This window comes from Narcine bancroftii, chromosome 3 (genome assembly GCF_036971445.1).
Source record: "Narcine bancroftii isolate sNarBan1 chromosome 3, sNarBan1.hap1, whole genome shotgun sequence".
Classification (NCBI taxonomy): Eukaryota; Metazoa; Chordata; class Chondrichthyes; order Torpediniformes; family Narcinidae; genus Narcine; species Narcine bancroftii.
The window spans coordinates 218,649,897-218,661,949 of NC_091471.1; the positions used below are offsets into that span (position 1 = coordinate 218,649,897).

Sequence of the window (12,053 nt, forward strand, 5' to 3'; positions counted from 1 at the left end):
TAAATTCAGAAAAGTTATTTGATTCACAGTCCAATCTCATTTCTCATTCCTTCAAGTTTACTGGTTGCAGGCAATTCTTATACTGTGCACAGAATTTAATATTTATGTATTTTTTTGGTGCTTGAAAGGTAAATGGTTACCGCTCAGCAAGATTCTTGTTAGTTTTTAGAGAGAGATTTGTTGTTTGCTGGACACAAACTGATCTCTTCTAATCAGCCACGACACTGCCTTGCCAAAGAAACTTGCCCCTTCAGGGTTTTCCAGGTGATAACTTCTTTCTTTCAGGTCACCACAGACTTACTTTTTGTTTCCCTTATTTCAAGTGATACATTAGGCAGCTAGTCCTCTCCTCTTGTATGAATAAGGGCGTTGACCAGGCACTCACAACTCATCTTCAAAATAGGGTTTTTCCACAAGCTTGCCAGCTTGTCCTGTTCCAGTCCCAGCTGCTGCTGCTAACTGTAAAACTGCAGAACTGAATTCTCTCTCTCTCTCTCTTTCACTCAGAGACAAAGCCTGTTTGACTCCCTCTCTGCTTGAAAAAACCACGACACTCTTAGAACAGCAAGCAACACTCCCAGAGAGCCTGTGGATCCAAACCTACTCCTTCAAGTTCTTTCATCTGTTGCTTTTCAAAACAGCAATCCATTAGTGGTCTCTTTGGCACTCTCCAAAGCTTTTGCAAAGGCTCTTGGAGCCTGTCTGTCTAGCTTGAGTAAAGCTCCAGTATTTTAAATGAGATCTGTTTTGAAGTGTTGTATGTGACCTACACTAACAAACCTGCTCCAATTTATCTCACAAAAACATATCTATAATCTGTCACACTACCCAAGGCTCAAATTTTTCTTTGAAAAACCTAATCTTGTTTACGTTGCTGACATTGTTTGTACGAAGGACCACACTAATCTGCCCATGTTATACACATCCAACCCACTGTGGAAGAGAGCCCAGTGGTCCATTTAACTGAAGCCATCACACCTATACCAGCACCTTCGTCACATTTGACTGGAAGGTTTTACAATTTCTTGCCTCACTACATCACTGGTTCATAGCATGCTGAGATGATATCATTGCATTTCTAATTTTATATGCTGAAAACTATCTACAATATCTCATCTCTCTTCCTGCCAATGTCATCAGTACCACAATGAACCCAGATGCTCCTTCTTCCCGTGCAAGATAAAGGACCCTGAGCCTTCTGTGAAACATCTGTGACCCAGGCACCAAGTGGTGGGGCCACGGACCCAGCTTCACAGCAGCCCCAGTGGTGGGGCCAAGGACTCAATTGATGCTGCTGTTTCTCCTGAGAAGGGATCTCCCCCCAACAAGATGTGTGTGTGGGATGGGGACAGTGACGGGGACTCCTGCCCCTCCCCCAGCTGCCGGCAAGCCCTGTGGAGGGGACCCTGACCCTGCACCTCCTGTGTGGGAGCCTGTCTGCACCCTATCCCTGTGTCTCTCTCTCCCCCCCCTCCAACCACCCCACCCCTCAGTCCGACTGCTGCCCCCATACATCCGTGCGGCCGGGGATCAGGGGCTTGCAGCCGGACACATTCCATGCCCACGGCGTTGTCAGGGTCCCTTCTCCTTGACACTTCCCCCCCCCGCCCCCCGGTGCGACAAAAGACGCGGTCCCTGCCTCCATCCCCCTCGCCACCCCTTTCCCACCGGCCCGACTGTGGGGAGACGAGGCCACCTCCCAGACCTTGGTGCCGCTCACCCTCCTCACCCCCAAGGCCGCCCTCCCCCCGGCAGCACCGGCAGCACCGGCTCCACCTCTGGACAGTGCGTCTCCAACAAGGGCCGGGCCGCGGTCACAGAGCACTCGGGGGCCGCGGTCACAGAGCACTCGGGGGCCGCGGTCACAGAGCACTCGGGGGCCGCGGTCACAGAGCACTCGGGGGCCGCGGTCACAGAGCACTCGGACTCGGGCACCGCCGCCGCCGGTCCGCCCGCCCACCCACCAAGTCTCACCTCCACCCCCGGACCCAGGCCGCGGCCTCCTCAGTAGACCGGCCCGTTGCTGAGGGAACGGCGATCAGGACGCTTGCGGACCCTGAAACGTCACACGCATACGCCTCGTCCGGGGAGGAGGCAATCCGTCACGTGACGGGCCAGGCGCAGCCCGAGAGGAGGGGCGGAGGAGTGGCAACGCAAGTGCCGCCGCTGCACATGTGCGCAGGGACTTCCCGATCTCTTTCCAGGTGCAAAAGGTTCTTTCGAACCAGGAACAAGGAGGAATAAAGCAGGGACGAGTTCATTGGGACCGGGAACAACGTGGGACAGAGCAGCGGAGGGGATAATGCAACGAAAGGGGAATTAACGCAGGGAAGGGGAATGGGACAGGGTACAAGGGGGAATAAAACAGCGAAAGGAGAAAAAAGTTACGAAGGGGGAATAATGTAGCGAAGGGTTCATTCGAACCGGGATCAAGAGGGAATAAAGCAGCGAAGGAGGAGAGAGACCGGGAACAAGGGGGAGTAAAGCAGCGAAGCCGATGGGATAGGGTACAAGGGAAATAAATGAGCGAAGGGGAGGGGGAACCGGGAACAAAGAGAAATAGAGCAGCGAATGGAACCGGGAACAAGAGGGAATAAAGCAGCGAAAGGTGTGGGGGACCGGGAATACGAGAGAGTAAAGCAGCGAAGGTAACTGGGGAGGGGGAACAGAGCACGAGCGGGATAAAGCTGAGGAGGGAGGGGACTAGGAACAAGGGGGAATAAAGCATCGAATAGTGAGGGGGACCGTGGGAATAAAACAGAGAAGGGTTCATTAGGACCACACAAGGAGGAGTAAAGCAGCGGAGAGTGAGGGGGATCGGGAAAAAAGGAATTAAGCAGCCAAGGGGGAGGGAGATCGGGAACAACAGGGAATAAAGCGGCGAAGAGGGAGATGGAGCGGGAACAAGGGAGAATAATGTAGCGAAAGGTGAGGAGACCCGGAAACAAGGGGGAATAAAGCAGCGAAGGATAAGGGGACCGGGAATTAGGGGTAAATAAGGAGCGACGGGTAAGGAGACCGGGAATTTGGGGGAAATAAGGAGCGAAGGGGGGAAGACGACCGGGAACAAGGGGGATTAAAGCAGCGAAAAGGGAATAATGCAGCGAATGGTTCATTGGGGCCAGGAACAAGGAGGAATAAAGCAACGAAAGTTGAAGGGGTTAAATAAAGAAGGGAAACTGGGCAGAAAAGGGGAGAGGCAGTGACTGGTTCAAAGGAGTTCTCTCCCCCAATCCCTCTCCCTCTACTACCAACCCCCCTCCCTCTACTACCAACCCCCCCCCCCCCCCCCCCCCATCCCTCTCTCTCGAAGAAGGCAGTTGCCAGGGGCGCAGACAACAGGGGAGCTGTGTGTACACTGAGGTCCCGACCAACAAGCGCCGATTAGGTAAGGCTTTTTTTTTTGTAGTTAAAGATACATCCTGGTCAAGGGCTGGATTCGGGGAAAGGACTGTCGTCGTCAAGGGGGAGTGGGGTGGGTGCGGGGAAAGTACTGTCCCAGTTCCTCAACCTGATGCAGGAAGAGCAGGAAAGGGAATAAGTGACCGGCGAGTGACCCGGGACATTGCAACCGACCCAGCACAGAAGCCAAGGGTGGTAACTGCGGAGGCTTCCAGTCGGCAACGGCAGGGAATAAACGGCTTCATGGGCGTACGGGAAGGGGACAGTGGCAACTACCATCCCAAATTTCGACTGAACAGTGGGGAAAATTCAGGTAAAGCAAGAAAAAAAATCAAACATCTGACGTTGTGCGGGGGTCACTGAAATCAGCCGTTGTCTCTATCGCCGGATATATCTGACGTCCCCTTGACTCACCTGGTTGTACACAGGGCCAGCGGTACCATCAGGCGAACTAGGCAGCTGCCAAGGGCGCTGACCACAGCGGAGCGCAGTCAGGGTCAGACAAGTTCAGCTCAAGTGCGGCAACGTGCTCACTGAGGGACCGACCAACGGGAGCGGATTAGGTAAGGTTTTAATTTTGTGGGGGAGGCACTGTCCGGTGAGTGAGGGGCTCTAGGCATAGTAGCTCACTGTTTGGGGGGGGGGTGTAAATGACCTCGCTCGGCCCTGGTCACATTGGCTCGGTGCTGGGTCACTGGAGCCCAGCACGTCCCTCTCTCCCCACCTCCCCGGTCTCTGCTTCCCACACCCCCGCCCCCCCCCTCACGCCGCTCCCTCGCCCCCCCCCTCACGCCGCTCCCTCGCCCCCCCCCTCACGCCGCTCCCTCGCCCCCCCCCTCACGCCGCTCCCTCGCCCCCCCCCCTCACGCCACTCCCCCGCCCCCCCCTCACGCCACTCCCCCGCCCCCCCCTCACGCCACTCCCCCGCCCCCCCCCCCTCACGCCACTCCCCCTCCAGTAGCTTCCATCGGGCTGAGCACTCACTGTGCGCCCCGGGACAGGACTGCATTGATTTATCCCCTGATCTTGCCCTCTTGTCCCCACAGCAATGAAGAAGTTTCAGTGCTCCGACTGCGCAAAGAACTTTAAAAGGTCGAGTGACTTAATGAGACATCAGTGGATCCACACCGGGGAGAGGCCCTTCACCTGCCTTGAGTGCGGGAAAAGCTTTACCCGGAACTACAGCCTGCAGATGCACCAGCGGGTCCACACCGGGGAGAGACCGTTCATCTGCCTCGAGTGTGGGAAGGGCTTCACCCATAACTGCAACCTTCTGGCCCACCAGCGGGTCCACACTGGGGAGAGACCGTTCATCTGCTTTGAGTGTGGGAAGGGCTTCACTCATAACTCCAACCTGCGGGCCCACCAGCGGGTTCATTCCGGGGAGAGGCCCTTCACCTGCCCCGAGTGTGGGAAGTGCTTTAGCTATTGGTCCGACCTGCGGAGGCACCAGCGGGTCCACACCGGGGAGAGGCCATACATCTGCTTCGAGTGTGGGAAGGCCTTTAGCCATACCTCCAACCTGCTGACCCACCATCGGGTCCACACCAGGGAGAGGCCATACATCTGCCCCAAGTGCGGAAAGAGCTTCACCCAGTCCTCCAGTCTGCTGATGCACCAGCGGATCCACACCGGAGAGAGGCTGTTCACCTGCTCTGACTGTGGGAAAGGCTTCACCCATTTGTCCCAGGTGGACCAGCGGGTGGACTCCGGGAAGAGGCTGTTCGTTTGCCTTGAGTGTGGAAAGAGGTTCACAAAGACCACCAACCTGCTGAGACACCAGCACGTCCATGCCAAGGAGAGGGCGTTCACCTGCTCCGAATGCGGGAAGTAGTTCACCCAGTCCCACAGCCAGTTGAAACACCAGCAAGTTCACACATAAAGTTTACAGAGTGTGGAACACTTAAACATCACTCACTCAAACACCAGGAGGGACTGGAGTCTTGTGGTTATTGAAACAGCAAATGTCCTAGCCTTGAAAAATACTGGAGGGAGGTATTTCAAACTCTATCATTAATTTTAAACATAAATTTAGAGCCGAATCCTATGGTTGCTCTTTTTGGCACAACTGAAGAAGATGATATTTCTCTAACTCCAATTAAATGTCGAATTCTGTCTTTGCATCTCTCCTGGCGAGACGTGCAATGAATGCTGTTTTGATGGAAGGATGCTGCCCCACCCACTCATGCTCAATGGCTCAGGGACATGTCCTGTTTAAATTTAGAAAAGATACATGATTAAATTAATAATTGAAATATAAAATTTTGAATGTTATGGGGACCATTCTTTTGAATATTTTATGATTTTCAAAATTTAAACTTGTCAATCTTATCAATATTAATGTTGACAACATCAACCTTGATTACATTTTACAATTATGAATTCTGTACAAGGTTTTCTGTAGAATTCGAGCTTTTAATATCCCCTTCCTCCCTCCTCCCCTTACCCCCCCCCCCACCCCTATTTTTAACACTTAACTAACAGTTACACACAACATTCAGGATGTTCACAACAAAGATGTGAAATATATATTAGGGGTTTATAGGTTTGTCACATCACGGTGGCCAGTGCTCAGGCTGTTTTCTTCTCTTGACTTTTCCTGGTTGGAATGGGACCCCGCTAATTGAGGGATAGACGGGGAAGGCAGGGCAGTGAGGCAGGATGGTCCACACTATAATTGTGCTCCAGTGGAATTTGGGTATGGTTGCCAAATTTTTTAAAAAGTGTTATACTTTTTCCTTATGTTGTAAATAATTTTCTCCAGGGGAATACAGCTTTACATTTCTGCATTCCAGTGTGCTATACTCAGGCAAGAGTCAGACTTCCAGTTAACACTATGTACTTCCTGGCCACTGCCAATGCGATCATTATGAATTGGATTTGGAATTTGGACAGGTTCATCAGAAGTCTTATGTCCATTATGTTTCCCAACAGAAACAACTCTGGGTCCTGTGGAAATTCTTTACCTATGATTTTTTTTTTACCCAGGGCTTGGCCCAGTTCCACCCAGAAGGGTCTCACCTTGGTACATGTCCAGGTTGTGTGCACATAGGTTCCTATCTCAGTGCCACATCTGAAGCATTGGTCTGATAATTCTGGTTTAGATCTGTTTTATTTTTGTGCCGTCAGGTACAGCTGGTGTATGAAATTGCATTGTACCAGCCTGTACCACGCATTAATAATGGCAATCACGCTGGACTGACACAGGTCGGATCAATCGTTATTCATAAGTTTGACTCCCAACTCTGCCTTAATTTGTGAAGGCCTGGTTTAGGTCCTTCCACTTGGAGGAAGAAATACATTGCCAAGATGAACTTCCATGTACTCCTCCTTTGAATCATGGCCTCCATGTCACTACATGCTGGTAGGGCTGTAGTTGGACCTAATTTTTCCTGCAGAAAAGATCTGAGAGGAGTTTTAAAACCTCTTATTTGATAAATCATACCAAGTTGTTCAAATGACAGTCCTCAAGCACCTGATACCATTATGATGCCAGGTGTGCAGTTTGTTACCTACTGTCAATGGTATTAATCAATTTAGAGTCAGGGGTGTCTTTGGGGACAGCCTCACTTTGATTCCTAAATTTTGGTTAATTTTATTCCAAATGGAGATTTTTTTTAGTATAGGGCTGTCTGTTTTCCCAGATAACAATTTGGCATCCCATTTATAAATAAAATCCTCTATTATCTTCTCACCTACCACTTGCAGGTTAATTTGTGCCCAGGATGGTACATTTCCCCCTTCAAAGAGTGCAGCGATGTATCTTGACTAGCTGCCAATATTATTTCTTGAAGTCTGACATTTGTAGACTGCCCAGACTGTAATCCCAGGTTGATTTTTCCATAGATACCCTGGGTACCTTTCCATTCCATAGAAATGTATTTATTTGTGAGAGCAAATTTTGGAAGAATCCCCAGGGCAATGCCACAGGCAGTGTCTGGAAGAGGTACTGAAGTATCAGGGGTGAGTGGTCTGAGAGAAATCTTGTGTGTGCTCAGCCTTGTGGGGACCATTCTTGAATTACTTTCATAACCTCTAGATATAATTTTTTTCAAAATGTATAATTGCCATTTTATTTTATTCTAGGAACAAAGTACATTTTTTCTTTAGTCATATACCTTGGACTAGGGAATGGGGATTAGAATCACACCACATGGGGGGAAAAAATGTTGTTTTCTTTTTGTTATAATTTTGAATTATGGTTCTATTTGCTTTATAGTTTAAGTTATAAAATTTATCATTTATTGTTACTATTATGTATCCCATAAATGTTTGGTGTGTGCATGATTATATTTATAATTAATAAAAATATTTAAAGAATTTTCAATTTGTTTTCAGGTTCGAATTTATTATCAGATGTACAAAGGTACAGCGAGGAAGTTTGTTTTGGAACAATCTAGCTAGACATCCTGTACATTGTCCAGCAAATAGGTCACAGTTCAGGAGTGGAGTTACAGGGACAGATCAGTTGGTACAAAGCAAAAGCAGCATTATTTTACTCATTCAAGAGTCTGGTAACACAGGAAAGAAACTGTCCTTGAATTTGATGGTGTGTAATCTCACACTGGCGAATCTTCTCTATGGGGAGGAATGTGTCTGGAGAGAGTGAGTCTTTTAGTATGTTGGTTGCTGCATTGGGAAGGGTTATGGCTGTCATGTGACAGTACTGCCCCTACCTAGTCAGAGGACACCAGCTGCCAATGAACGTTTGGTTCTGCCCCACCCATTGGTGCACACCTTGCTTTTGGTTCCATGTAAATTACCTGGACTGGACTCTCCAGCCTGCCTGTTCTTGGCCTTGGACCATTGGCTGTTGGATTTGGATTAACCCTACAAGCCATTGGCCCCTCCTAACAACCTGGCACTGTGCCATAAACTTTCCTAATGACCTGGGCTGGACCCTCCAGCACTATAAAGGTGCCATATGTTCTTTGTTCCTTCTCTTTACTAGCTTGGGACTATCCTGCTTCACTCCAGGCCTAGAAACATGGAAGGACACTGGAGAAACTTTTGGTAAGATGTGCAGTTTTTCTTTTGAATTATCGATATTGCCTCAAACCGTGCATCTTGGCGCCTTACAGTTCGGCGGGCAGCAACCTCTTTTGAAGAAGACCGCAGAGCCCACCTCACTGACAAAAGACAAAGGAGGAAAAACCCAACACCCAACCCCAACCCACCAATTTTCCCTTGCAACCGCTGCAACCGTGTCTGCCTGTCCCGCATTGGACTTGTCAGCCACAAACGAGCCTGCAGCTGACGTGAACATTACCCCTCCATAAATCTTCGTCTGCGAAGCCAAGCCAAAGGAAAAGGAAGGCTAAAGTAGAAGATGTGGATGAACTTTTGCTCACGAAATCCATATACAGTTCCCAAATTTTATAAAAACTCTCAATTTGATTTCTTAGACTGTAAGTGATTTTTTTTTCTAAAGGTATACAATTTTGTATTTCAATATGCCATCTATCTACAGGCTTTTTCAGGTGCATTCTCCGCTAAGAATGCACCTGCAGAAGTGGAAGCGGCCCTTTGAATTGCCGTTCAGGTGTGTAATGGAAGATTTAAACTTTTTTACTTTTCCAGCCTTTGCTTCTGCAAGGCTGAGAACCTGCTTGTTTTTTACAATCAGCAGACATAATCTAATACACCATGGGGCCCAGGATGGATATGAATCAGACGACATTATCCAACTTCCACCATGGGGCCCAGAGATGCAGTTGTCTTTTGTTGGTCGCAGACTGTCAGGAGACCTTGAAGATGATTAAATCATTTGTTCAGAGATAAGATCTGAAGTAAACAACCTTTGCTGAAGTTTGAGACTCTCCAAGAGGTGACAACATCTCTCAGCAAGAAGAAGAACTTCAAGAGTCCAGCTAACGTCCCGATCGAGGGAGGTGGAGAAGCTGCTACCGACGCCCCGACAACCTACTACAAGTGTGCAGTCGTTACCTCGCTTCGGCAGTTGGGACCAGTCCAGGCATTGATAAGTATAATTGGGAAGGGCTTGCATATTGTAGTGTGAATTCAGCTTTAGATTTAGTAATAAAGACATGTATAAACTGAACTGCTCTCAGTGTGTGTGTGTCTATTTTCTTTTGGTAGCTCAAACACTGTGACCAATCTAAAACAAACAAAATGAGAGATAAGTTTACCCAAGACAAGGTGGCAGCGCAAAAAGCGCAGCGCTGGCCACCTGCAGGGACAGCTGCACCGGATGCACCTCTGAGTGCACTCCGGATCCTGTCCCTTTGGGCTGTTAGGTTTGGGATGGCTGGCGCGGACTATCAGCACAGGGACATCCCCACACTGATACCGCTGCTCCGCTCTCTCCCAACAGCCCGATATCAGTCCCCACAATGTGGGGCAGCTGGCTTGGGCTGTCAGTGTGGGGATGTCCTGCCCAGTGAGGGGACCGATATCGGGCTGTTGGGAGAAAGTGGGGCAGCGGGATCAGTGTGGGGACATCCCTGCGTTGACAGCCCGCGCCAGCCACTCCACAGTGTGGGGACTCATATCGGGCATTTGGGAGAGAGCAGGGCAGCGGGATCAGTGTGGGGATGTCCCCGTGCTGACAGCCCACGCCAGCTGCCCCTGTCCTGACATTTGGTGGGGTTAGGGGCAGCTAGGAGATGAGTTGTCAGGCACTCGCCAGCTGTCATCCCCTTAGCAGCCGCTTTCAGGCCGCTTCATCCATGTGCCGGGGTGGGGGGAACCTCAGTGCTCCGGCGAATATCCTTGTCTTGGGTAAACGTATCTCTCATTTTGTTCGCTTTAGATTGGTCACAGTGTTGTAACCGGAGGAGGGTTACAAAGTTCGGCTCACATGCGCCTCCTGCGCTTTCAAGTGGCCTCCTGACAGCCGCATATGGGCATAATATGCGGCTTTACATCGGGGGGATTTTGGCCACCTGAAAGTGCCTTATTTTTACATGTTTCTCTGTTTTCCATGTTATTGCTATAATTTTCTTTGCTGTCACTATTGCTATACTCAAAAAAAAATTTCTTGATGTTTATCCAATTGCCATTTGTATCTGTTTCATATATATTTCAAAGTTAAAAATATTCTCTGATCTTTTTGTCTCTTTATCTTCATAATTTGTCCTGGTAATACACTCAAATTCTTCCAGAATTCTTCCACTTTTACACAGGACCGACTGAATGTAAAAATGTCCCCGTTTCCTTATTACACCAGATATATTTATCCAAATAATTAGAGTTAAGTCCATTTAATTTATGTGGAGTATAATATAATTGATGCAGAAAATTATATTGAACCATTTGATAAATAGCATTAACCATATTTGTAATGTTTGACACAATCTTAACAACATTTCTTCTTGAATTTGTATATTTAAATCTTTTTGCCATCGAAATTTTGACTTGTATAGATCCTTTTTTCTTTAGTTTGTAATTTTTTATATATATATATATATATAGGTTATAAATTTCTTAGTGATAAAAGTTTCTGTTATATATTCAAATTGACTTTGTTTCAGTCTCAAAGTTGTTCCCAGTTTCTTTTCTAAATACGATTTTAATTGATAATATGCAAAAATTGTATTAGTCTGCATGTTATATTTATCTTTTAATTGTTCAAAAGTAAAAAAAATCCTATAAAATAATCTTTTATCCTCTTTATACCTTTTATGGTACCAGTTATCAAATCAAGAATTATTCATAGTGAAAGAAATAAGTTGATTTTGTTTTAACAACATTTTTAGGTAATTGATCATTTTTGATTCCTCTCTCCACATGGATCCCATTTCATATTTTCAATAAATGCTTTAAAATTGGTATTCCCAGTTTCCCTTCAAATAATTCACTATTCCATTTAGACAAAATTTATTCTGGTGTAGTTTCCCCAATTTTATTCATTTGAATCTGAACCCAAGCTGTTTTCTCACCATTTTGATAACAGGACAAGAATATTAATTGGGCTGCTTTATAATAATTTTCAAAATTCAGTAATCTTAGTCCTCCCTGATCACATTTCCATGTTTATTTTTTGAGACCTATTCTTGGCATGTTACCTTTCCAAATAAATTCACGCATGTTTTTATTCAAACTCCAAAAAAAAAATGTTTCTGGTACAAAAATGGGTAATGATTGAAATAAACATTGTATTCTTGGAAAAATATTCATCTTAATACAATTCACCCATCCTATTGAGGTTATTGGTAAATCTTTTCAAATCTTCTATCTTTTTTAATACTGGTGAATATTTTAACTTAAATAAATTATTTAAATTTAGATCAACTTTCATTCTTTAAGTATTTAATTTCTTCCCTTTTGCCATTTAAACTTTGTCATTCTCTTGCATTGGGAATAACCATATCAACCATAGGCATCATTTCACTTTTATCAACATTAACTATATAGCCAGAAACTAATCCATACTCTGCTAATCTTACAATTAGTTTATTCACCGATATTTCTGGTCTTGTTAAGAATACTATATTATCTGTGAACAAACTAATTTTATGTTCTTTATTATCTATCTCGAAACCTTTAATTTCTTTATCACTTCTAATTATTTCTGCCAATGGTTCCATTGCTAATGCAAATAAAAATGGTGACAATGGACATCCTTGTCTAGATGACTTTTCTAACAAAAAGGGTTTTGATATTTGTCTATTTGTAGCCACTTTAGATTT

At 46.6% G+C, this 12,053-nt stretch overlaps 1 protein-coding gene across 1 annotated transcript in view; it reads left to right on the forward strand.

The window, feature by feature from the left end:
* The first annotated feature begins 2,140 nt into the window (after positions 1 to 2,140).
* The window catches only part of LOC138758134 (zinc finger protein 850-like), a 48,735-nt gene continuing 38,822 nt past the window's right edge, over positions 2,141 to 12,053 (forward strand). Inside the window, exons 1-3 of the mRNA XM_069926630.1 lie at positions 2,141 to 3,388; positions 3,831 to 3,965; positions 4,449 to 5,232. Coding sequence (XP_069782731.1) covers positions 4,451 to 5,232 — 782 coding nt within the window. The 5' untranslated portion in view covers positions 2,141 to 3,388; positions 3,831 to 3,965; positions 4,449 to 4,450. The remainder of the gene's footprint in view (positions 3,389 to 3,830; positions 3,966 to 4,448; positions 5,233 to 12,053) is intronic.